At 45.1% G+C, this 25,382-nt stretch overlaps 4 protein-coding genes and 1 long non-coding RNA gene across 7 annotated transcripts; 2 read left to right on the forward strand and 3 right to left on the reverse strand.

Moving 5' to 3' along the window:
• Positions 1–2,131: 2,131 nt before the first annotated feature.
• On the reverse strand, positions 2,132–5,141 carry LOC101766189 (WAT1-related protein At1g25270). Of its 2 annotated transcripts, XM_012844674.2 has the most exons (4): positions 4,871–5,141; positions 4,117–4,179; positions 2,654–3,223; positions 2,132–2,578 (listed from the first exon to the last, which is right to left on the reverse strand). In XM_012844674.2, exons 1-4 carry the CDS (start codon positions 5,062–5,064, stop codon positions 2,275–2,277), a joined length of 1,131 nt encoding a protein of 376 aa, XP_012700128.1. In that variant the 5' UTR covers positions 5,065–5,141; the 3' UTR covers positions 2,132–2,274. The 2 variants fall into 2 exon arrangements, with proteins under 2 accessions (XP_012700128.1, XP_004959978.1); XM_004959921.2 differs by having other exon boundaries at positions 2,132–3,223; positions 4,871–5,139.
• An 8,388-nt stretch (positions 5,142–13,529) lies between these two features.
• LOC101766599 lies at positions 13,530–17,453 on the forward strand. Of its 2 annotated transcripts, none has more exons than XM_004959922.3 (7): positions 13,530–14,083; positions 14,702–14,731; positions 15,527–15,622; positions 15,820–15,928; positions 16,365–16,686; positions 16,815–16,869; positions 17,014–17,453. In XM_004959922.3, exons 1-7 carry the CDS (start codon positions 13,931–13,933, stop codon positions 17,086–17,088), a joined length of 840 nt encoding a protein of 279 aa, XP_004959979.1. In that variant the 5' UTR covers positions 13,530–13,930; the 3' UTR covers positions 17,089–17,453. The 2 variants fall into 2 exon arrangements, with proteins under 2 accessions (XP_004959979.1, XP_004959980.1); XM_004959923.4 differs by having other exon boundaries at positions 13,945–14,083; positions 14,658–14,731.
• A 186-nt stretch (positions 17,454–17,639) lies between these two features.
• On the reverse strand, positions 17,640–18,807 carry LOC101767282. Its single transcript, XM_004959924.3, has one exon. The coding sequence runs from the start codon at positions 18,511–18,513 to the stop codon at positions 17,902–17,904; it is 612 nt and encodes a 203-aa protein (XP_004959981.1). The 5' UTR covers positions 18,514–18,807; the 3' UTR covers positions 17,640–17,901.
• Positions 18,808–19,454: 647 nt separating this feature from the next.
• On the forward strand, positions 19,455–20,717 carry LOC111256842. The gene is made up of 2 exons (XR_002677149.1): positions 19,455–19,554; positions 20,323–20,717. It is a non-coding gene; the product is annotated as an uncharacterized LOC111256842 (long non-coding RNA).
• Positions 20,718–21,393: 676 nt separating this feature from the next.
• On the reverse strand, positions 21,394–25,045 carry LOC101769184. The gene is made up of 8 exons (XM_022824960.1): positions 24,893–25,045; positions 24,664–24,776; positions 24,488–24,563; positions 24,326–24,354; positions 24,072–24,165; positions 23,854–23,942; positions 23,525–23,683; positions 21,394–22,024 (listed from the first exon to the last, which is right to left on the reverse strand). The coding sequence occupies exons 1-7, from the start codon at positions 25,043–25,045 to the stop codon at positions 23,530–23,532; spliced, it is 708 nt and encodes a 235-aa protein (XP_022680695.1). The 3' UTR covers positions 21,394–22,024; positions 23,525–23,529.
• Between the last annotated feature and the right edge of the window lie 337 nt (positions 25,046–25,382).

Here is a 25,382-nt window from a genome sequence, read left to right on the forward strand (position 1 = left end):
TGCTAGTTCGAAAAAGAAAAGAAATGGGAAGAAGTATGTACTTCTTGTAATGTTGGTTGTCTAGGAACTTCAAGGTTCGATTCGGTCTATCTCTTACAGTTGACTCGTTTATAATGTCCGGGTCCATGAAGATCCTTTCCTCCGGCAAGTTTAAATCTCCATCCTGCATGATACAAATTCGAATAGGAGTTAAGACATCGCACAATGACTAGAGCGGGGATTTTGAAGTTAGAGTAAAAACCAACCGGTACTAAGGGCTAGTACTAATGTTTAGTTTTTCAGTAGTGAACCGGGCATGCAGTACAGTATTTCAGTAGTGAACCGGGCATGCAGTACAGTATGCTATATATATTGATCTGAGAAATCTAGGGTGTGACGACAACAATGATCGATCTCTGTCGTTACGCTACTAGAAAATTAGGTCACCAACAACTAAATGCATGTTAATAATTTGGGTCAGAAACGTTTGACAGCCCGGAAACGAATGATATGGACACATACAGCCCGGAAACGAGCACCGCAAACAGAAACCATCCACGGTATCCAGACTAGCACGTCGATCGATTTGCAGAATTGCAGTGCTCAGGCGGTGTTGATTAGTTAGTGAATATGTCTCCTTTTCAACCGACTGAGATTTTGTTTTTCTATCCATCAACGTTTTCGCCTATTGGATCGAGATCCAACGATCCAGATGCATGTCCTTCGTATTCTCTCTTTCTTGCTTATCTTCTCTTCCCCGTTCCCTGGCTCGACGCAGAAAGCGAGCTGATGCTGCCGTCTCCGCTCTTTCCCCACAACCTTTGCCTCCCTGCTCGGCTCCGGCGACGAATTGCCACCTCCGCTGCCGCCTACAACCGCTACCGCCATTAACTAGTTGGCCCTCCACGCCCCTACCACCTCCACCGCCCGGCTCCAGCGATACCTTCGCGGCCTCCGCTTCCCGTCGTCTCTACCGTCTCCACCGCCGGCTGGCGAACCGCCCAAGAGCTTCCTCTACAGCCAGGCACTTGAATAAGCCCCCAAACCTCCAAACCTAACTCTGAATCCTATCTCCATTCAATCTCTAGTAGAAATTTGGGTGACTGGTAGATGAGGAAGATCTCAATCGATTGATGAGTAAAAGTCTTAGTTAAAACCCCGTTTGGTTTCGCTTCGTCATAACACTTAATAATTAGTTGCAGAGCCGGAGAGCGTACGTCGACGTCTGTATACATGGTCGCGCTATATATGTCACTCAAAATCACATCCTGTTTGGTTTGACCAAGATATTTTGAAAACTGAACGGCTTTCGATACTTGACGGTGTAAAGGCGATCTGCTTTATAGATGAAGCTACGAAACTGAACTTAGTCAACAGTTGAGGGTAGTAAAACGTTCTTTTATACTGCGAGCAGTATGTCCAGGCGTTTAACTGCTGAAAGTTCTACTCGTGACACTCCTTTTTATCAAAAAAAATAAAATTAAAATGACCGTACCGGACGGACAGCGGACATGCAATGCAATGCATTTATGCATCGACGAACAAGCAGCGGTTGGGAGTTTTGGACAGACAGACAGGCAGGCCGGCTTCAAGTTGCAATTGAAGCCCGTCAGCCTATTGTTCTAATGGGCCGAAAACAGCCCAACTTTATAATTTGGTGATGGGCTACTGCTTTGCTGGCGGTCAAATTCCGAAAAACCTATCCATAACCTTCCAGTATTGGAGATTCACGGCCGTCATCTTCTTCGTGACGCGCCGCCGCCGTCGGGAGGAGAAGCTTGCGGAGGGGTGAGAGGTGGGCGGGGGAAGAAGATGAAAGGGAGGATGGGCCGGTGTTGTGCTGGAAGTTCACATCCTAGGAGCCCCCGTCAAATTCACTCTGGTTTAGAATTTGGCACGAACGGCCCGATGACATGTCCTTTCCTTTCCTCCCCACGGATCCTTGTTAATAATTCGATCTCCCCTATCTGAATCAGCAGTTGATGCATGTCACAGGAAATCAGTTCATTGTTTTTTGTTACTAATGATCCTTCGATTCGAGTGCGAGAGTGAGAGCTGGGCATGCAGGGTTTTTGTTTCTCCCCAGAGAGACTAATTCAATGTCTATCTGGTTCGGTTGGATTTAGGTCCGATCCAGATCCACAACCCATCATCGGGTGAATTGACTAATTCTATATCTGGCAACAAGGCCGCTTCGATCTGCATCTCCACGCATTCATCTTGCGTTGATATTCATACACAGCACACGGACGGAATTCATATTGTGCTGTACTGCTGTTGTACATGCATGCATGTTCATCTCGTCGTGGATCGCTGCAGCTGGTCCTCCTCCGGCTGAGAGTGAGAGTCGGTGTTGGCCTGGTGATCGGAGGAATGGATTGTGTGCGGCGGCAGGCAGCTCATGGCGGTGGGGAGTTGCACGACCACGTCGATGCGCCGCCTGTCGTCGACGTCGTCGTCGTCGGTTGGCAGCTCGGCGACCTTGGCGGCCAGCTCAGTCTCTCGTCCCTTGCCCCAGAGCACGGCGTAGAGGCCCATGACGATGAGCACTGCGCCGAGCGCGCTGCCGAGGTGCAGCTTCTCGCCCAGGAGCAGGGAGCTGAGGACGGCAACGACCAGCAGCATCAGCGGGTTGAAGACGGAAGCGAACAGAGGGCCGCGGCGCTTGACGCACCAGGACAGCACGACGAGCATGACGCCCGAGGCGAGGACGCCCGAGTAGACGACGGAGAGGAGGCGGACGTCGAAGCCGAGGCGCCACTGCCCGGGGTCCCTGTCGTAGCAGAGCGCGAAGGCGACGGACTGCAGCGTGCTCATGGCACACATGAGCGCGGTGCTGGAGTAGTGGAAGGGGTACTCTTTGCTGAGCTTGGCCTGCAGGATGAGCCAGATGGCGTAGAAGAAGCAGCTGCTGATGCACAGCAGCGACCCCATGACGCGGTTGGTGGCCTCGGCGACGACCTCCAGCTGCTGCCGGTGTTGGTGTGCGACGAGGTTGACGCTGCTGTGCCATGGCGTGACGTCGGCGCCCTTGTAGAAGGTGAGCAGCATGGCCCCGCCTACGCCGAGCAGGGTGCCGGCGAGCTTGGCCTGGCCGGAGAAGGTGCGGATGGCGAGGCGCTCGTAGCGGAAGATGAGGGCGAGGACGAAGGTGGCGGCGGGGATGAGGTTGGTGGTGGCGGAGGCGAAGGTGGCGGAGGTGAGCTTCATGCCGGAGATGTACAGGTTCTGCGCTAGCGAGCCCCTGCAGGTTCATGCAGCAGAGGAGAGCATTGCGTTCAGGCTCTGCAGCTGGTCACGTTATTACAGTATAGCAGCCTAGTAGGTAGTAATTAAAAGCCAATCGTCGTCTAGAGATGTGCAAGCAGCAGCAGCAGCAGCTGGCATCATGGCATGTCAGTATAGAATAGAAGCTGTAGAATAGCAATCGAGATCCCGGCTCCAAAACGAGCTAGACAGCAGGTGAGCATTCCCATCTCGATCATCTGGGGAGTGCAAACAAATTAAACATGAATGGAGACATAGCATGCATAAATGCGGGCGGCGCAGCGAACACGAGAGTTGCTGTAGCTGTAGCTGAGGACGAGTCAACCACGACACTCGCTACTGAATCGATCATCCATGGAGCACGGAGCATGTGAGTGAGTAGCTGAAGAATTCAATGCAAGTGTATCTAGCTATCAGAGAGGTTGCATTGCAGGCCAAGAACGAACAACAAGTCAAGTAGTAGATGATGGTGTGGTTTATACCGCCCGGCAACCTGCTTTCCCGGGAAAGCTAAGAGTGGTTTGGTTGCTCCGGCAAGCACCTCGTGACATATTCTGGTGATAGTACATGTCACTGTATGTGCTGCTGAATTGCTTGCTTGTATGTGTGGACGACCACATGTGATCGGCCTGGATCAGATCTCATCACGCACATTCAAAAGCGGCCGCCTGTCTATCCGGCTATCGCACAGCCAATTTCCTCAAGAAAGTAAAGGAAGAGATCGCAGCTCTGCTGCTGCTTCTGCTTCCTTCCTATTGCGGCTATAGCTGTTGCCAAACCAACTCGGCAACTCAACTAGTAGATCGAGTGCTACTATTACTCATCAAGAAAGAAAGAAAGAAAAGATGGAGACAGATGACGGGAACCCACCCGGTGAGGCCGCAGATGAAAGACAGCACCACCACTCTCCACGTCAACTTGGTTCGGTTCCTCCTGAAAAAAATCGATCAGATTTCCAATTACTCCTTCCTTAAGTTAATCATATTAGATTATCAGGGGAAGCAAAAAAAGAAAGCATCAAATTAAAGCCACAACGCAAATGCATAACGAACAGAGATGCCTCTGCTTTAATTCTCCCCCACACATTGCACCTGACCAACGACGACAGACAGTTAAGCTATCTAGCTTTTCTTTTAAGGACGGATAGATTGATCGTAGAACTAAACTAAGCTCCATGGGTGCATGATGAACTCCACAGTCCACACCAGTGAAAGACAGTTAAGCTTGGCATGCACATATGTGGGAGGGGCTAGTGCGTACGTGCAAATTAAAATGGAAGAAAAGCGACCCAACAAGCTAAGCAAGGGAAAATCGATCGAGAGAGAGAGAGAAAACCGACGGCTGGAGCAAAATAATTAGCTGCCGTGGATGATTAACCTGCTGCTTATTTTTCTCCTTGTAGCTAGACTAGATGCCCCCTAAAAGAAGGGTCAACATGTACACAGGTGCCGGGAAATAAACAATTGAAGATGATGCGGCGGGGAAAAGGAGGGAGGGCGCCATGCATGCATGGCTCTAGCCAACATCAATGAAGAAAATGAAGAGAAACCAACACGCAGAGGCAGTGATGGAGGGAGGGACGACGGCATGAGCTGAACTGATGAAAGGTAGTAAGGTACTGTACCTCTCGATGAAATATGCGAGTGGCGCGAGGAAGGCGGAGGCGAAGAGGTAACGGTAGGCGACGAGCACCCTCATGTCCATGCCGTCGCACACCGCCAGCTTGTAGAAGATGTTGACGCCGGCGAAGATGACCTGCACCAGCACCATCGCCGCCACCGGCCTCGCAACATCGCCAGAACCGCCGCCGACGCCCATGGCGATGATGGTGATCAGGCCGGTGATGGATCGGATGGGATTCTTGGAGGGGGACGGGAGGCTCCAGCGACCCGCGCGCAGTATATATAGGCAGGCAGCAAGGCAATGCAAACAGGCAGCGATGACGGTATCGAAGAAATTGCAACTAACGTAGTAGTAGTAGTGGTACGTGGTGGGGTTGGCGCTGGCGGCCGGGAGCTTTTACCTAGCTAATGACTTCATAAAAACTCACTAACTACCACTAGTATCTACTACTACGTACTATAGCAAGCAAAGAGCACGCTATAGATTCTTGTCAGGATTGCACGCGCCTCATGCATACAACAAGATCATATCGGTGCTCCTTTCCAATTTGCCATACCACTTTTATGGGTTTCTGCTGCGTACAAAGAGTCACCTTAGGAGAATCCAAGGAACAGCTAGCTATCTAGGCGCAGCCATCATTAGCAAGTCAATCGTCCAAGCTTTGGCTTTTTAGAATTATGGGAATTAATCTAGAACCACCGAAGAAAGTATCGTGTCTTGTGTCAAGATGATTTTGAGTCGCCAGAGTGGCCTCCTAGATTACCAACCTCTTATCGCCACATCCTTAATTTCTTTTCTGCATTTTGGATGCACAAAATGAATGTGCTATATCGACAGAAAAAAAAAATGAACACTGAACAGGGCATGCAGCATTCATATCTGCTCATTTGCAGACTCGAATACAAAATTGTTGACCATCGATTCTATACGTGGATCATGGTCTTTTCTTAAAACAAAACAGCTGGTGCATGCATCCATGCCCAACCATCGCCACTGAAATTTGAAAATGCAGCCACGCTTTTCAATTGCACTTTGGACCTCTCTTTCGGAGTCACTACGTACGATGCATCGTGCCCTACTGCATGCAAACAGTTCTTGCATATTTTATTTCTTTAATTTGCGAGCCGAATGAAATTTATATAGACTAGTGCCGTCAATTCCAACGTGCAAAGGGCATCTCCCCAACTCAACATATGTGCTACACTACGCCAGATTTGATTTATGCTGGTACAGGCAATTTAGCGTGCTGGCGGGCGTGATTGGTACCCGCAAGCACAGCTTCATTGGGCCGGCGGGGAAGCACCCGCCAGCACAGATGCGCCCCATCTGTGCTGGCGGTCGGCTTATGTCGCCCGCCAGCACAGACCTCGCCCATTTATAACTGCGGGCATCTTCTTCCCCAGTCAACCTTCCATTTGGAGCTTGCCCGAGAGGAGCTCGGGAAAAGCTTCAAAAACATCAAATCTAAGGGGTAAGGTTTTACTCTTGATTTCTTTGGAGGGGGTGGCTATATAAGGTGAGTTTGTGCCATTCCAGCCTTCTTTTTCAACTTCTATCCATCATTTGTAACTTCATTATGTTGTCATCTAGATTTAGATCTAGACCTAGAAGAAAGAGGAGGGAAGAGAGAGAAAATAACTAGAAATGGATTATTTTTTAATAAAATTTATGATCATATTATAACCATTACAATGCTATGTTTGTCATTTTAATATAATATAGAATTAAGTTTGATTATATTTTTCCTACTTATTAATTAATACATCCATAGTTTTAATTAATAAAGTTGATTGAATTGATATATAATTGAGTTTGATTTTTTTTCCTTCTTCTTATTAATTATTACATCTGTGGTTTAATTGAGTCTCATTTAGGTAATATAAAATTGGTTTTTATTATATTTCTTCCTATTTATTAGTTACTACATCTGTAGTTTTAATTAATGAAGTTGATTGAATTAATATATAATTAAATTTGATTTTTTTTCATTCTTCTTATTAATTATTACATACATGGTTTAATTGAGTCTCATTTAGGGCAATATAGAATTATTTTTTATTATATTTCTTCCTATTTACTACATCCATAGTTTTAATTAATGAAGTTGATTGAATTAATATATAATTGAGTTCAATTTTTTTTCCTTCTTCTTATTAATTATTACATCCATGGTTTAATTGAGTTTCATTTAGGATAATATAGAGTTGTTTTTTATTATATTTCTTCCTACTTATTAGTTACTACATCCATAATTTAATTTAGTTTATAGAATTGCGACCCATAGCTCATTAAATTAGTTAATATAACATAAAATTGTTGTTATAGGTTGTTAAAGATGGATCATAGAGCATGGATGTATGACATACGGAGACATAAGCACCCGCCAGCACAGAAAGCATCTGTGGTGGCGGGTGCTCGGCCCGCCAGCATAGAGCACAAATCTTTTATGGCTTAGTGCTAGCTATTATGGTTTTGATTGTACTACTAGTAGTAGCACATGAAAAACATGTAGGTCTACAAACAAAGTAGACATCCATAGAAATGGGAAAGCAAATACAATAATATATAGGATCGAAATTTATATGCCGTTTTCCAAGAAGCCTAGCTATATACTCCATCGTGCACGCAGAACATGCATGTTAAATCATACTATTGTTGGCCCATGTGTAAATGCCGATCATAATTAACTAACGGCATAAAAGTTTATGAAAGTATCTAGCTTAAGATCCGTAAGTAGGTATAGCTTCTGGATCATGAACTGGCTATAATTTGAGATATTTAGATTAACTAGAGCTTTATATTAGCTCCAGCTGATATAGACGGCCTATAACTCAACCACCAATTAAGAGGTGCTTTCACATTCAATTAGTCGTCGTTGCCATCTAATGCTAATTCAACTAGACCACCCACATGATGGAATTGCTACTCTGTTTGTACTTTGCTAGGTATCCAGTTCCACACGTACACTTTTGTGTGCATTGCATTGCATGGGTCTCTTTCCACTTCCCCGATCGCATAGTTCGCCCGATGTATTTGAATCACGCACGTACAGGGAAAAGCATAGACTTAGCGACATGCATGAGTCTACGAGAGCGATGTATCATGTCTGCCTCTCGACCAAAGTCTTTTCCCTCCTTATTTTTCATGCATTTTCCAACAACTAACTGGTGGAGTCATGGACTGCTCACATCTGTCGTCGCTTTTCCATGGCGCACTGGCTGCTTTTTTTATTTTTATGTATAGAATAGAATAAATGATGTGAGCCATGATGCAAGGTAATTAAGCTTTGAAAGGCCGCCATGGATGGAATACGCACGCAGGCACCTGTCCACAATTAAAAGAAAGGAAGGAAGCAAACACCAACCTGTAGTGGAAACATTTCCTCATGAAAAAGGAAAAAAGGAACAGATATATACCCTGTTTGGAACATATATTGAGACTTTATGGCCAGCACTCCACTATGAATAAAACTGCAGATGCCACATGCCGGTGGCACAAAAATCAACTCTTTTTATTTTTTTAAAAAAAATATTCCCCAAGGAAAGGCCTGACTGAGTGGCGCGAATTGTATGTTAGCTGACTCAATTTTTATATATTAAATATCCAGGCGAATTTCATGATGGGCGAGTCGTATTCGAAAGCACGGTAGCGTCCGCTTGGAAGCATTTCTTTCTATCACTTTAAGCTGTCCTGATATAACACGTTTTTCTGTTAGCAGATTTATTAACATGTGGACGATGATGGTGATATAGTACGATAGCTGTGCACCAATACTATATATATAGTTCGTCTTAGTATTTATATAGTATAGTAGTGCCTGCCCCCAATTATATGCTAAGTAGTAATTTAATTTGATTTCTCTTGCCATACGTACGCCATGTGATTCGTTTGAAAGCAGAGCAAACTGTTTAAAATACAGTCGGGGCTTCCCGAGCGACAGACGGAGGGTGTCAATTTTCAGTGCGCTCGGTGGCTGGTGGCTTGACACGAATCCAATCTATGACTCTAGTTGGTTTCTTGCCCCTCTGAATTGGGCAGCTTCAGTGGTCACATCACATCCTTATCTAAAAAACACAACACAACATGAGCCAAGGGAAGAGCAGAGCAGAGGTAGGTGGTGGTTTGAGTGCAGCAAGCAGGGACGACGACATGGGATGAAGCAGCACTATTCATGTATCGTTTCTGCTGTAGGAGGGTCAAACACCCAGCGAGTTAAGCTGCAACAAAAATGAGATGTTGTTCAAGATCGAAACCAGTGTGAAAAATTAAACTGTTATGTTCATCATGAATGAGCTAGGTACAAGATGAGTAACTGATGATAGAGTGCTTGTAAGGCCGGCATCTCCATCTGCACAGCATAGACCTAGGCACCTAGCTAATGGCGATCCAGCGATAGTTGTTGCTTTGAGCGAGGCTGCCGAACTGCACGAGGTGCGAGTGTCCAAAGCAGCTTTGAAACCTTCCTTCAATTGGGGTCATGGCTGCTGCCTGTGGGCGCACTGCACTATGGGACGGGGGATCGGAGCTAAGGAAACAAGCAAGGCAAGGGAAGCACAGGTGGAGTAGCAGCCTAACCTTGCCGCGCGCAGGCTAGGAATTGAATGACGAAGGAAAGATGGATGATTACGTACGTACGTATATCGATCGGAGCTCTATCTCCAACGTCCATCGAGATCATCAGGAATGGAACGCATGGAATGATCGATGGAGACAGCTACCAGCTAGGGAGGAAGAAGAAACGCAACACAGCACTCACGACGTACGTACGATGGTGATGGATAGTGGATTATTAGGTCATGACAGACAGATGCAAGTCCCGCTGCACTGCACGTGATGATTTTACCTCTTGCGCTTGCTTTGCTTCTTCCGTGATCCGGTATCATCCTTTTCGCCACCCATCTTTCTCTCTCTCCCAGTTTCGGGAAAACACTCTCTGGATATCTGGACAAGAGAAGAAGCACCACGCACGGGCCTAGATTCTTTCTCTTTCTTTCGGATCCATGCATCAACTAGCTAGGCACATGCTTTTTTTTTTGTTTTTGCTTTTTACTATAATTTGCTAGCACTACCAGGCAGGGATTATTCAAGCCACAGGCCTGTGTTGCATGCGTGCTCACGGCACATCGTATTATGCATTCTTACAGTTACATACCGTCTTTTTTTTATTTTAGCCATTTTCGCGAAATTTTTTCACAAATAGACCCTTGGTGGAACTAATTCTAAAAATGGACCCTTAGCTTGACGTCAGGATGGCTGGAGCCAAGCTACAACGTCTTGGCGCCAGCCTCGGCGCCAAGGTCCCCACCATGGTGTGGCCACGTGGCGGGGCATGGATTACATGGCGAGCGGGCGGGTGGGTGTCTGGCGCCAAGCCTTGGCGCCACCGATCTTGGCGTATATCATGGAGGCACCGTGGAAAGGGATGACTATGGATGTGTTAAGTTTGTTGCCATGCAATGTGAGGTTGTGATATTCGATGAGAAACCCTCATTTAGTGAGTTGCTTGCAAGGGCTCGAGAGGAGCTACATGTCACGGAGATGATGACATCATAGTCGAGGGCATACTTCACCTAGATTCCCCTCTCAACATTCAAAGGAAGATGGTCCCAATTCGATGTGCAGGCTAGTGGGAAAAATATGTGAGAACGGTTATGAATGGTCATTCCCCAAGTGTTGAAGTGGTTGTTCGTCGGTTGGTAGTTGATCCAAATCCTCATCGGGTTTTCCCGACCAATGGGTCAACGGGCACATTTCGATCCTCCTATCCCAGAACCTGTTATGGACATTGAGGTTGCACCTACGATTTCTGATGCTAAATCTGCTCCCAATGAAGTAGTTGGAGATGTTTGTCGGATTGTTGATGATGTGGCAGACTCTCCTAATGAGTTCTTTTTCACACAGAATGATCCGAGTAAGTGTCTTATCAGTTTCTATTATTGGGAGCTAACCCCCTTCGTTCCGTCAATTTGGTCTTTACTCATATTTTTACTAATGTCGCAGGAGACCTTCTAGAAAATGTGGATGTGCCTCTAGTTGCTGCACAAGTGCAATGTGGAGATGGATTGCGTGGCTCCAATAGTGTTGAAATTATGAATGATGAAGATGCATATGAGATGGGAGTGGATCTTGATTCTGATGATGATCGCCCTGCTGGAGAGATGACAGAGAGTGATATTGAGATGTTCAGGCGTATCTTCCCCGGATGCCGTGATCCGATAGTTCACGAGTTTAGCGATCTTACTCTTTCTGATCAGACGTTTGTAGAAGGATGTGATGATGAGCTCCTAGAAGCTCCTGAGGCTGGTCCTAGTATAGTTATTTAGGAGGGAACCTTTCTGCATTGAAGAGGTGGTTGTAGGAGTTTGCGGTGATATGGAAGAGATCTTACAAAGTCTTGCATTCATATGCGGAGCGCCGTTACACAGTTGTGTGTGACAAGGAACGGTGCCCATGGAGGGTTTGTGCAAGGAAGCAAAATATCACCGGAAAGTGGAAGATCACAAAAGTTGTCAGTCCACACAATTGTGCTGACCATGAGCTTACAGTGAGACATCGACAGTTAACATCTACCCTAATTGCCAAGCGGATGATGGGAATATTGAAGGAACAACCCAACATGAAAGGTAGAACAATTATCAGAACCGTTGAGAAAATTTATGGAGGTTATGTGATAACTTATGGTAAAGCTTGGAGGGCTAAGCAGCGAGCGTGGAAGATGATATATGGGGACTGGAAGTCTAGGTATGAGCAGCTGCCGGTGCTTTTCAATGCAATCAAAGCGGTGAATCCAGGCATGCATTATGAGTACATCCCCAAACCAAATGCTTGGAGGCAGTGAGGGTACTTATTGCGAACTTTGTGGTATATGGACTTTGTGTTATATGGACTATTTGTGTATATGGACTTTCATTTTGAACTATTGTGGATTTTATTATGAATGTGCCATATGCTTGTATGTTTGTATTTATGATCATTATTTATCTCATAATTTTGTATGGATTGCATAAAAAAGTAGAGAAAATTCTGTCAAAATTTCACTAACAAGTACCCTTTTATTTTCTGCGAAAATTTCACTATAGAGTACAACTTCGAAGTGCATTACGTCGCAAAATAAACATAGGTTGTCTACCACTTGCATGCCCATACTTAAAGTGCATCATTACATGACAACATAATAAAAGTGCCACAATAGAAAATATTATTCATAAATAAACCATAGAACTAGAAACTAGTTATGACTACTGAGTGCGACGAGGCCACTTTCCCTTCCTCAAGGCATCGGGATCCTCCTCAATCGCTGCTTTCGCTCGGCGTGCACGCTCAAGCTTCTTCTCCCTCTCCTCCCTGTTCGCAGCAACACGCCTCATTTCCTCCTCTTCCTTGTGCTCCTTTTCTGCAGCCTCCTCTCTGAGCCTCTACTCCATCATCTCTTTCCTCTCTGCATCCCAGCGCAACATATACTCCATCATCTCCTTGTCTTCAGGATTGATCTCAGTGTCGATCCACTGCTCAAAATCACATAGCGGTGGAGGGGTCTACAACAAATGCAATTGTTAGAAAATAAAAAAAATATGGACACTAATTATAAGACAACAACAATTCCTTACCAACTTGTTAATGCTGCGCTGACGAAGTGTAGGTTCAAACGCAAAGTTGGAACACATCCAATACCTCTGCCTATACGTGTCATGTTCATCGGACTTGGCTACCTTGCAAGGATCGCCGTAAAAGCACATAGGCACTGGAACACCACTAGGCAGAGGCAATGGATCAAAGGCATTTCCGGTCAGCTTGGCGCCATAACTACAATTTAATTTATTTCGTTGTAAGAACCAAACGCACTTAACAATAAACCTACAATTAAGGTTTTTCATTTGATCGCAACAATGAGCACATAACATAACTACGTGTGCTGGGATTACCTTAGTTTCCTAGCTTTTCCACGCCTCGACATCCTACAGTTGCATGAAACCCTAAGTTAAAAAATGCAACTAATATATAACGAATCGATGTGAAAAAAAGCTACGAGGGAGAGAGGATACCTTGCTCTTCAAGATCCACGGATCAAATGAAAGTTTCCTAAGCTAAAATGTCGATTCGTAGTATAGGACGAAGTAGGGAGAGTAAAAGTCCGAGAGAGAGAAGAAGGATGAGGAGGAAGGTTCGGTCAGGAAGAAGGGACGGGACTTATGTAGGCAGCCTGGCGCCAAGCCGCCGCAACGTCAGCTGCCCGGTCAGCGGCGATGGTGGGGATCTTGGAGCCAGGACGCTGTAGCTTGACGCCAGCCATCCTGGCTCCAAGCTAAGGGTCCACCAAGACGTTGTAGCTTGGCGCTTTTTGGAATTGGTTCCATCGAGCCTATTTGTGAAAAATTTTCGCGAAAAGAGCTAAAATAAAAAAAAGCCGCTAGTTACATACAACTCTCTATCTTAATGGGAAAAGCAAATGGATGGAAAAATAGATTTTTTTTTTGAGAGGGTCTGGAAAAATAGATATATATGCTGTATAGTGTGAGTCATCTGGGCCTAAAGATAGCGGTACATATGGGCCTTGGCCGTCACCGAATCTGTCTGGGCCTAAAGATAACTCGGGTGGGTGGGAACGGGGGCTCAGTCTAACCCAGCCCAACCACTCGAACCACTCGATCCGGGTCTGCTCGATCGGATTCCTTGCGGCGGTCGTCTCGTCAGTTGCGGCGGAGATTCCCCCTCCCTCCCCTCACCGTACCAGACAAGGAATAGGACGGAGAACCAAGAGCGGCGGCGGCCGGCGGCAGCGAAGGAGAAGGCGAGCCAAGGAAAAGATGCGGACTCCCGCGATGCGCGCTGCCTAAAATTTTCATTTCGACGGTGACCGCCGATGCACTATCCTGGCGCCGGCGGCGACAACAGAAAGCCACCGCCTTTTATTGGAGACAAGACAAGAGATCCTATTCCTAATCCTCCTCCACCTCCATCTCCGATTGCTTCTGCGTGTGGGCAAGGCGAGGTGAGGTGAGGCGAGGCCAACGGAAACCAGCATAGCGAGATTCGCTCGGCCGACGGGGTGGCCGGGCGGACCATGCAGCAGGCCGCCGCCCCATGGGCGATGAAGACCCTGCCCGTCCTAAGGACCCACCTCTGCGACCCCACGCGCCTCGCCGCCTCCTCCTCGTCCTTCCACTCCACGCCCGCCTCCTTCGCCAAGTGGAAGAACAAATGGGACTGTCCCAAGGTCCGTCCTTCCTACCTTCATTTCTCTCCTCCATTTTCTCTCTTGCACCAGAATCCTCCATAGAGCACCATTGATTGTTATGAATTGGGGTTTCTTCACTCATCATGTGCCAAATGTGCGCCAAAGCCACAACTAGTTGAAAACAGGCACATTGATCACATATGCTTATTCCGCCAGACAAAGTAGTTTTGGATTTCCAAACCAAGCATCTGCACAGGATGCTTCCAAAAATAATTCAGCATAGTGGCCTGATTCCAAATAGCCAACTACCTACGTCATGATTGATGATGGTTAGTGGCTTTTACTATGTGTAACGAGTATTCAACCGTGAACCTCCACTCTTTACATATCTTCCTCCACTTTAAGCATTCAACTTGTTACACCGTGATCCCTGGAACTTTGTGAAATAACTTAGGATGATGCATACCATTGTCCGACTAAAATTGCATGACACCCTTTTCCATACCATGTACATCCTTTCATTGATACTTTCACCCATTAGTCTTTGATAGGATGTTGTATATCATTAACTAACTAAGTTTTTTTTCCCTTTCCCCCCATCCTACACATATAGTTTACAAGCTGACATGAATTTCCTGATGCCAAAACACTATGCAGAGCGAAAAAGGAGCGCGAAAGGCATCCAGGGTATGTTTTGACGCCTTCCTCTGTTCAGATTTATCGGCTCGAACCTTCTGCAATCCATCATCATCTTATAACAGTTGAACCACAATATAGCAATTTAAGTATTTAACTTGATATCTTATGCAAGAAAAGTACTAGCATTTACAGTAATAACGCTCAATAACTAAAGGACGGTGGACTACAAGGAATGGGACTAAAATGTAGTATTTTATCAGCGAGATCTTTGGCCTTAGGATTACTCTATGCTCACACAATAACTGGAACATCTAGTTAGATTTATGGTTATCTGGCATACTCTATGGATCATTTGAATTTCACATGCTTTGGTATGATGTAGATGGAGAGTTTAGTACCTTAGTCCTTTCCTGCTGTGTTTGACATAAACATGATCACCAGTTTCTATGTACATGAGAAATGGGAGGTTGGTGCGCCCCAAATTTATGAGCTTGTATAGCTGACACAATATGATCTTGCCAAAAGAAAAGCGAGCGATGCTGGAGCATTGATGGTTTTAGTGGTGTGTGGCGTGCATTTATTTTATGCACTACGGCACAAAAGTTTTTTATTTGACTAAAACAAATCTGCAAGTGTAATTATCTTGTAGATCATAGTGCAGTACTTGCCAAAACAGCTTATCGCTTCTCTCATCAATGATATCAATACATTTATCTTATGCTGAATTCAGTTATATGTACGCGTATGATGATTCTGAATTTTGCTATTCTATGCAAGCAATTCCTGTTTTGTGATCTTAGTTGCACATTAAGGTGATTCTTCTGAACAATAAATTGTCAACAGAATTATGAGAGGTATGTTGTTCGGCAAAAACGAGCAGAAGGAAAGAAGGCCCTAAAAGATTATCTTCTGTATGGAAAGTCCTCACCTCATTTACAGGTGAAGTTTCTACTTCACTTTTGTCATTTGAACTGTTTCCCATCTTCATTTTTCTTGGGCTTAAGCACCTGTTTTCTTTCTTCAAAGGGCTCATTAAGGCAGCAGTGTGTGTATGCAAGGATGTAAGTTGGCAAAAGAAGAAAAATCGTCATTGTTTATAACATCTGAAATGCGTAATTTTCATGTGTTCCCTCCAGGATGGAAGCACAGGAAGCTTTGCTAATTCTCATGAAATTCCACGGTTCAAGACCTTTAGGAAAGGACCTCAGAGTCACTGGTCGCAAGGAGTACACAATCAAAGAAAGAGTAGGTCATTCAACAAAGTCGATGCATATTTTAGTCCTGTCACTTTACTTTCTTGGAGTTACTCGTGAGTATTTTTTGTCATTTCTGAATTATTTTGTACTACTAGTATGTAGCACATTCACGAGTCATGAATGATCTGCATGTTACTCTGGTTGCTCCTACATCTTTTTATTTGTGTTAGATCTATTAACACAGAAATGATGCAACAATACACCAGCTAACACTGCAGTGGCACTGATAACATCATATGCAAGTACATTCTCTGTTTCATGTTGATGTGGCAACTTCTGATGATGTTTACCAGCAACGGTCTGTTTCCCTCCCTAAGTTAATGATTATATACCATGGATTTGTACCTTTGTCCCTGTAACTCACTTCTTATTAGGTACCTGATCAAAAAAAAGTTGGTACTTAGACAAGCACTTCTCTTTTGCAGGTAAAAAGGACAAGGCGAGGTTCTGCAACTTCTTCCATGAGGACCATTATGTGCACCCGGACGAAATCTTTGAAGCTATCTTTGGCACTCATCGTGGTTTTACTTGGTCCCATATATCATGGGACGATTTTCGCTTCAGAGACAGATCATTCAGATTTAGATGGAGTGGTGGTGAATCACAGAGAGAGAGAATTCCAAGTGACAGCGAAGATGAAAGCGAGGAGGATAGCAGGGAAACAACCAGCGTTGGTTCACATGCCCACAGGGTCATCCTTGGATTACCACCATGTGGTCCACTAACTCTAGAAGATGTTAAAACTGCGTAAGTTGTCCTGTTGTTATGGTTCTTCAAATTGTTGCATGTTTTGCTGTTATTGCTATTTTGTATGTATATATGTATAAGATGTGTCCCACACTAGGGTTCACTTGAATTACCCTTGTGGCATGCAGTTTCCGGGCATCTGCTCTGCGGTGGCACCCTGACAAGCACCCGGGGTCTTCTCAGGTGTGTATCCAATTCAGTTTTTCTGAAATTTAATAGCAGAAGCTGGATGCAGTTACTGAGCATCTACATTGTCTGTTAGCAAATAAATATGCAAAGGCACAGATAATAACACAGATATGCCACATGTTTACCTTGTGTGTGCAGGCCGTGGCCGAGGAGAAGTTTAAGCTCTGCGTGAATGCGTACAATTCACTCTGCAGCGTCCTCAAGGCGGCTTAGTGCCCTGCTATTTATTACACACAAACGATTGTTGCAATTGCTTGAGGATGTTCACTTTGTAGCAGTGTCGTTTGTGCAAGGCTCAGGAGTTGAAATCCTCCCTCCAGTTGAAATACTGGGAGGGAGGAGCCACTCATTGGATGCAGCGGCTGCTGCTTTGTTTCAGTTTTTCATTTGAGATACGCACATTTGTGCCAATAGGAAAGCTCCGACATGGAAGGATAGGAGGCAGTGTTGTAACTTGCTTGTACACTAGTGTCAATGTAACAACAGTTGATTCCTTCATTTGTTTTATCAATTCAGTTACTCAGAAAGGGGGAATTAATAAAAGGAAACTTGCCAGACGATCTGCAAATGTTGGTGTCTATCCTGTGTGTTTTGCTTCTGAAACTGGTGTCTGCTTTATGTGGTATTCTGATGTTCAGTGTCTGTGATGATGGTTAGGCCGGGAGAAAGCGAGGCTGCTAGGTGTGGCCGCCATCATCAGTGATGCTAACCATTAGCCATGACCTGGAGTTGCTTTGCACTATGACATGATTGACACCAACATCATCAGTGAACATAGTTGAGCTTGAGCAGCTGCATATCTCACTGTTGACAGCAACATCTTAGTACTAATCACTAGTACACTAGTACTAATCCGAGCACACTCACAATGGTACACGCAATTATCTTAACAACGGCAAGGCTAGTTATCTAGTTCAGCTCTCCTGCTGCCTGCCACAATACAATCTCAAAGAGTTGTCAGTCACCTCATGGAGATCCGAGCTGACGGCAGCTTAATTAAACATTAAAATTAAAGAGAAGGGATTTCTAGAAGCAGAGGATTGCGACGGATGCGGCGACGGAGAAGGCGAAGGTGGCGATGAGGAAGGCGAAGTGGACTGCCCAGCTGCGCTTGAACTTGGCGAGGTAGCTCTCGGGCGGCTCCTGGTAGGGCACCTCGACGTCGGCGGCGGGCACGACCTCCCCGCCGGACTTGAGCATCCTGAGCCTGTCGGCGGCGAGCGCGAGGGTGAGCTTGTGGCACCGGCGCTGGTAGCGGAAGCCGTTGAGGCAGCGGAGGTGGTGCGCGACGGCGGCGTAGAAGGCGAGGTGCGCGAGGGAGAGCAGCCCCGCGGGCGCCCAGAGGTGGCGGCACTGGAGGCGCGCGGGCGGCGAGCCGGCGACGGCGGAGAGGACGAGCGCCAGGAAGAGGAAGAATGCGAGGAAGAGGCGCCAGAGCTCCTGCTTCTGCGCGTCGGCGGCGCGCTTCTTCTCCACCGTCTTGTCGAAGTGGAGCTGCACCACGGTGCCCAGCGCCTGCGCCGCCGACTCGCGGGTGACGACGTCCACCACGCCGCCCCCGGCCCCGGCGCCGGCAATGTAGGCCGCCTCGCCGACCGCCACCGCCTCCCCGACGCGGCCGCCGTAGTGCAGATCCATCGATCGATCTTTGCTGCGCGAAGAGCAAATGCAAAATGCAAGGAAGAAACCAAAGAGAGAGTGGTGTGGTGTGGGGGGGCTACCGGCGAAGCTCTTTCTTCCAAGGGCTAGCTAGCTGGCTGGTTTTACTTCCCTGCCTCCCTCCAAGAGAAGAGAGCAAGAGCCAAGAGATGTGGGTGGGTGGGTGATGAGATCTCAGCTCAGGAAATGGCAGGATCTTGGTCTGCTCTGGACCAGAAAACACAATTCTTTCCGTGGTAAAAAATCACTTCATGCCTCATGCCATGAGTGACCACAATCCAATCCATTTGAGCTAAAATCAAACGGAGTAAGTACGTTTTAGCATTGGTTTATTAATGGCATTCGCATCGGACAACAAAAATAAAAATGCAAATTTTAACCAGCAATCAACCATGAGAAGAGTCCAGAGCAGTAGCAGTAAAGTGGTAAATCGCAAGAAACTGTGGAATCGCCATGGATCTTGGGCATGTGGGGGATGGGAAGGGAAGGGAAGCATCTTCTCTTTCGTGCCATGCCTTGTCCCCATCTCCTGCTAAACGCGCCGCCATCTTCCGCATCCTATGGCCGTCTACCATTTTTGATTTTTTTTTCCTACCGACTTTTCATCTTTTGTTTGTAGCCAAGAAAATTGAACAACAAAAACTCAGAAACACTGAAAAAAAACAGAGAGAGAAGGGAATAAAAGGAAGAAGAACTCAAATGCATAGATCTAAGCCCGGCCCAAAAATGGCCCGTCTAGTCAAAGCCCGTTGACTGCCATGAGCGGGCCGGCCTGGGTGGGTAGCAGGCTGAGCGAGCACAGAAAAGCTGGAAAAAAAAAAGACACGGCCCCCCAAAAAATAAGGATGGGGTTGATTTGCTAAAAATAAGGATGGGGTTAAGTGCAAAATGGTCCTCGCATTAATTAATTTTAGGGGTCTGGTTTGATTTGTTGCATCCACACCTGCGGCGCCTCTCCATCCGCCCCGCCCGCCGCCGCTCGCTCGTCGTCCCGGAGCGAAGATCCGGTGCTCAAGTGAGGTGATCCCTTCTCCGATCCCAGCTTTTCCGATCGATTCAATCAACCCTTGGTATCTCACTGCATGTGATCCATTCGGCATTTGCCTGTCCGCGCCCCGCCTGCCGCCACTAAAGCCTTGCCAATCTTTCCCCATTTCGTGATCCGCTATAACTTAAAACTATAACTTCTGTAAACATGAAAGGATTTTCCCCCTGTGGCGTATTTGATATGATTTTAGCAATACCTTCTTGTTTGAAATGCATGTGAGTGCCCCTGGCAGGCTGCCACACATGGACCAAGTTTCATGGAGACCGAGGGAGGCTCCGGCATGCACATTAATTAATTTATTGCTCTAGTAGATTTACTCGCAATTGTTACCCATCTGTGAGCTACATGGACCAAAGAAATGAATAGCTCAGTCTCAAAGCTGATTGAATATTCGTGATGTCTAAGTGGACTCTCAGTTAATCCTCATTGTGACTGTTTTATTGCAACTTATCACATTTTCTTTCCATTATCACTAACTTTTATCCTGAAGATAGACAAATAGCTGATTCTAGGCATGTACTAGGCTAAGAGTCTGTAAATTTGTGAAGTGCAGATACACTGTCCATGCAAGTAAGGAAAAAAGAGTTCAAGACGACTTTGGTGATAGCATATGAATAAAATTTATAACATAATAGGGTTGCTCTCATATACTCTGTTGATCCATGTTTGTACCGGAGTATCACAACTTTGACATAAAGTCCTAAAAAAAGATATTGACATTATTTTTCATTTCGGTGCAGGAATAAGCCCCCCTCAAGGGTTGTATTGGAAATGGTGGAAAACAATTTTGGGGGTATTCCTCTTAAATATTGCCATGTGGATAATGGGCGTGTCAGCTTTCTTTCCTTCGACAAAGTTGCTCTTCCAAGCTTGCCCTGATGGGTTGCAGGCACATTTGTTAGCGCTCCTTGTTGTCACTGATCTTGTAATAACATACACAGAAATAGCGAGATCTTCTAAGATATATTTGCCTCAGCAATTATTCTTGTTTGAAGCATGGTTAGTTTCGTTTTTATAGTATGGGTTACTGGCTACCTGATAGTACATGAGATGTTCCATCTTGAGCTGAATGGGTCATGTTGAGACACTGATTTATATATTTTATGGATTCTATGTAAACCAGAATTTTCATGCACATGCAAGATACTAAATAGCATTCGTAGCGTGCGGCTGTTACAGCGGTAGTGGTAGGTAGCGTACCGCTACTGCTACAAGGTAGTGGATCCAAGATAGCATGTTTGGATTTAGCGGCCGGCCGCTATTGCCCACTATTCGTTATATTTACAGTTCAAGTGACATATGAATATGAATCAAATGGTAATAATAATGTTTAAAATGGTTATTTAGGTAATGATGAAGAGTTATTGGATGAAAAATAATTTTTTTTATTTATTGATATGTGAATTTAATGTTAATATATATTCATACATCTTAATTATACCTATTTATTTGTAATTTTTACCATAATGGCTAACTTAAAACTGTAACTTTTTATAAGTAAACTTGATGTTAATATTCATATATGCTCTAAAATTATGACTATATTTTGAATTCCGCTATTTGAACTTAGCATTCACTATAGCACCCGCTATCCGTGATCCGCTACACCGGTACTAATCCATTACCATACCGCTAAACGCTATTTAGTACCTTGTGCACAGGTCATCAAGTCATCACAATGCCAACCGAAGCCCAAATTAACATGAGGATTTCAAATTGAGACCACACAAGTAAAGCACGTAATGAATATAAATATGTAAGCCGAAATCTGCTAGGGCGAACAAAACTTTCAATTATATGGACTGTGGTACTGAACATTGAAACAAGCATGGATATCTCCGTAGTACACAAGCCCTACAAAAACAATCTTGCAGCTCATCGTGAAATTTGGTTAGAAACAATAGAAAAGGTCTGGTTCAGAAGCTCTAAGCTAATAGTGACCTTCGTCCTGCTACTGTACAAATCGTTTCAAGTTTTGCTTATCTAGAAGCTGCAATAGCACTTTCTTAGCTGTTGCTCTTCCCTTGACAAAGAAGAGGGAATTTCCGAAGATGTTAAAGTATGGATTTTTCGACGTTCTCATAATCCACCAATTTGTTGTAGAGTCCAGATTCTACAGAGGTGTGTGAAACCATGTCCAGTCTTTGCTTCTTGTTTACTTCTGATGATTTTGTTTCTGAGGCTGCACCAGGGACCTTTGGATTTCCAACAGCAACGAATGCTACTCTCTTCCTAGTCTCATGCTTGAGGTTCTGGTGTGGAACTGAATGCATGCAAGTATTAAGCGTGTCAGGAACTGAACAAGCACCACTTTCCTTTTCCAGTTGCCTCCCACTCTGAGAACCTCCAGCACCACTGCAATGGTTCATTTTGTCCGGTTGCTCAGCCAGAGCAGCGTCTGCCTGTTTGGCTGGCAGGTTGTTTCTTCAAGGTTTAGTGTATCTGAAAAAATGGCCACAAATAGGGCAATGGAGTTAACAAGAATGCTTTTGAAGTTAGACACCATGAAGTGATAAAAAAGAACCGAGCCTGTTTAGTTGAATGCGTAACAAACAATTTGATACTGAAAATTATACTTGTGTTTGGTTCCCTAAATAACAATTGACTACTAGTGGTAACCTGAAAGGTGTCTTACAATTATCTAAAGGACTAATCAAGCGTTGCATCGTAGCTGTAATACGGAAAACCTGGTTATTGAAAACCAGCACCTTATTAGCTATCATTCAGCTAGGCTATCTGATCTTAGTATTGCAGACATGTCAGCCATGCTATTGGCCATATCGCTATAAATCATGCCAACATGTTCAATGGTAACTGTTCACCAACAAAAAGTTCTAATGTGGCATACTTCCAAAGATTGATGGATAACCCAAAATGCCAGTTTCAAGTAGCCCTGTTCATCGGTTTGAAAAAACCGGCTGCTAACTCAGTAGATGAAGGTTAGAATGTATGTCAGCATTTTATTGTTCTGTGCCTTTCCTGTTGTTATCTTTAATAGTTTAGAGTAATTATGCTATCTAAATTTCTTTTCCCTGTTTTCCTCAGATTCGACTGACTTGGAAGCATAATATTTTCATTCAAGTATGTCAAAAATTCATGGTGTTGCTAAACCAAAGGTTGCAACATCTGGCTTGGTCTATCAGTTTGACGTTTTCTTGGATCTCATTTTAATGTTAATCACGAGCTGTTCGGCCAATGAATTTCTTTTTTGCTTTTTCTTTATTCATGTTAGTGTATAGCTGCAGTTGAAAGGCAGCTGCCCTAGTCTTCCTGCACAGGCATATGTATTTTAGAGAATTTCTACAGAATTTGTACCATTTTAGGCAATGGAATTCCAGATGTTTTTGGAGAGCTCAAAGCCAGGTTCATAACTTGGAATTTCTTCATAAATTATATTTGTCAAAAACAACTGATATATTACATATTTACATAGCTTCGATTTTGTACGTTCCTTGTGTGTAGCCAATAGTACGCGCTTGATTAATTCGACACGTGCAGAGTTAGCAGTACCAGCATTGTGTGGTCACTCTACATCTCCAGAACTAAACCAACGTAAATCCATTCAAACCAGCCAGCCCAGCCCGCACCGGCGGTACTTCCCACCAGTTAGCAACCCGTACAAAACCAGTCCCACCCAGACCAGCAAGCTCCCTCCTGGTTTAGTTTAGAAACAAACCAGAAACCTAGGAAACCGGACCATGAACAGGGCTAGTTTCAAGTGCCTTGGTAGCTAGCATGGGAACAAGCAGCATGATAAATTATCCTTAAATAATTCAATTTTATACATTTGATTTCAGCTATGTTTTTCACAATGTAATGATGTTACTAAGGTGCTTGATACAAACTCAGTGCCCATTCAGAAAGCAAGCATCAAACAATGCAACTAAGAATTCAGGATCTTCATATATTTATCATGAATAATAGAAAATAAAGCATTTCAACCTTCACTAACGAGTGGAAGATTCAGGACCACAGGGCTTCTGATCCTCAACTTGTGTTTCCTGACAGCTATCTTTCATCTTTTCATGCAAAACAAATTTATCTTTCACCCATATACACTCCAGAATTGTACAAGCATCATTCATAGAGGGGTAGTATTCTCTGAAAGTATGTGGGAATAACCGAAGGTAAATGAGGCAAAGTTATTCAGTGAAATCATTATATCTTCCAGAAAGATCAGCTTGTGTGAGAGTGAAAACACAGGCTTAGACAGTAGAGTTTCTCCATGGTATACAAAATTACATAATTGCTAGTGTGGAAGCAAAACAGACCTGCACTCCACCGATGCTAATCTTAACAGCCTGCTTCCTCTCAGTAAGATCTGTAACCTTATTATATAATGAAACAACATCAATAACATCTGTGAAGCAAGTACCAGAGGGTCAGAGGCTACGGCAAAAGCTTTTCTAAGGAAAAGAGAAAGAATAACAATATCAGTCAGCATGTGGTTCCAAGGTGAAATCAAGGAGAAAGAAATTGTAACTCTCACCTGTTGGATCAGGACCCTTATTCGTGCAAGCAAAGAAAACACCGCGGTACAAAGATCGATGAAGAATGATCTAGCAAGTAAAAATGTTATCTGACTGTAGTGTAGGTTAAGGAACTTTGGATATGTTTCAACCATAAAGGTAGGGTGGAAATTTATATCTGCTTTGTTTTATGAGGCTAAGCCAATGATAAGGCATGACTCACTTATCGGTAAGCCTAGAACAAGTGGACATGAGAACAGAAAACAAAGGATACATTGCTGCCTTCATGACAGGTTCAGCCATCTGCACAGGACGCAGAAGTTTTTCACTGAGATTTGATATGATACAAAGTTGGGCAGAGTATGAAATCTCTCTTCCAGGCTACAGATAAGTCATGATCACAAGAGCATCAATGCTCCACAAACACAAAACACACCTGGGATAACAAGCGGGCAACACCCAAAAGCCTCTCATGATGGCTGTGGTTCGGACCAGGTTTCTTCTTAGTCTGCCTACATCAGAATCCAGAAGAAAGCAAAGTAAGAATAGATCAACTATTCCGACAATAGCAAGTGAAATTTGAAAGCAGCGGAAATGCAATAGCAGACTGACTTGGTCGGGACGAGGATCGTGTTGACCGGCTTGCGGGATGCGAGGACGGGGAACACGGCGTTGAGGACCTGGGCGAGACCGGCGCCGAGTAGCAGCTTCAGGTCCCTCCTCACCTGCACGTGCAGACACACGGGGACAAATCTCCCGTCAGCGCGAGCCACTCGCCAACCTCGGGGTGGGGGTTGTCCTGGTAATCCTTATTAGGAGGATGCGGAGACGCGACGCTCACCTTGAGGAGGTACTGGAAGTATGGATGGCAGCGGATCGGTTTTGGGTTGGGTATCCGTGGGTTTTGGATCCGCGAGTTTTGATTTCGGTTTCTGGTTTTCGCCCATGATTTTTCGGGTTCGGATATCCGAGTAAAATCACCATTGGACATCATCTTTCGAGCTTTGAGCTTACAGTTATGGTCATCGCACGTTACTCCAAGCTTTAGGTCCCGTTCATTTTCACCAGATTGGTCTGGAATGAGGCCCGTTCCCGGAACAAATCCAGCCCAACGCGAGGCGAGACGCGGAACGAATCGCTGGCAGCGTGCGAGGCGACGAGGCGGCAGCGCGAGGTGGTAGCGTGGCATATCTTCGACAGCCACCACCACGACGACGGCCGCCGCCTTCTTGTCGGTGAGCCGCTACCTTTTCCTCTTATCTCCCTCTCGCCCTAGGTTTTTTCCTTCTCGGGTCCTCCGCTCGATCTGGCGCTTGATCTAGGTGGGGGAC

This window comes from Setaria italica, chromosome III (assembly GCF_000263155.2).
Source record: "Setaria italica strain Yugu1 chromosome III, Setaria_italica_v2.0, whole genome shotgun sequence".
NCBI lineage: Eukaryota > Viridiplantae > Streptophyta > Magnoliopsida > Poales > Poaceae > Setaria > Setaria italica.

Coding starts and splice junctions, on each gene's coding strand:
- LOC101769184 (XM_022824960.1), bottom strand. CDS start 25,045: ATGATGTCCAATGGTGATTTTACTCGGATATCCGAACCCGAAAAATCA. Junction 24,355..24,487: donor TTGCCCGCTTGTTATCCCAG/GTGTGTTTTGTG, acceptor CGTCCTGTGCAG/ATGGCTGAACCTGTCATGAA. Junction 23,684..23,853: donor TTAGCATCGGTGGAGTGCAG/GTCTGTTTTGCT, acceptor ACATACTTTCAG/AGAATACTACCCCTCTATGA.
- LOC101766599 (XM_004959922.3), top strand. CDS start 13,931: ATGCAGCAGGCCGCCGCCCCATGGGCGATGAAGACCCTGCCCGTCCTA. Junction 14,084..14,701: donor ACAAATGGGACTGTCCCAAG/GTCCGTCCTTCC, acceptor AACACTATGCAG/AGCGAAAAAGGAGCGCGAAA. Junction 14,732..15,526: donor GAGCGCGAAAGGCATCCAGG/GTATGTTTTGAC, acceptor AATTGTCAACAG/AATTATGAGAGGTATGTTGT.
- LOC101767282 (XM_004959924.3), bottom strand. CDS start 18,513: ATGGATCTGCACTACGGCGGCCGCGTCGGGGAGGCGGTGGCGGTCGGC.
- LOC101766189 (XM_004959921.2), bottom strand. CDS start 5,064: ATGGGCGTCGGCGGCGGTTCTGGCGATGTTGCGAGGCCGGTGGCGGCG. Junction 4,180..4,870: donor CTCGCATATTTCATCGAGAG/GTACAGTACCTT, acceptor GATTTTTTTCAG/GAGGAACCGAACCAAGTTGA. Junction 3,224..4,116: donor TTCATCTGCGGCCTCACCGG/GTGGGTTCCCGT, acceptor ATGAACCTGCAG/GGGCTCGCTAGCGCAGAACC.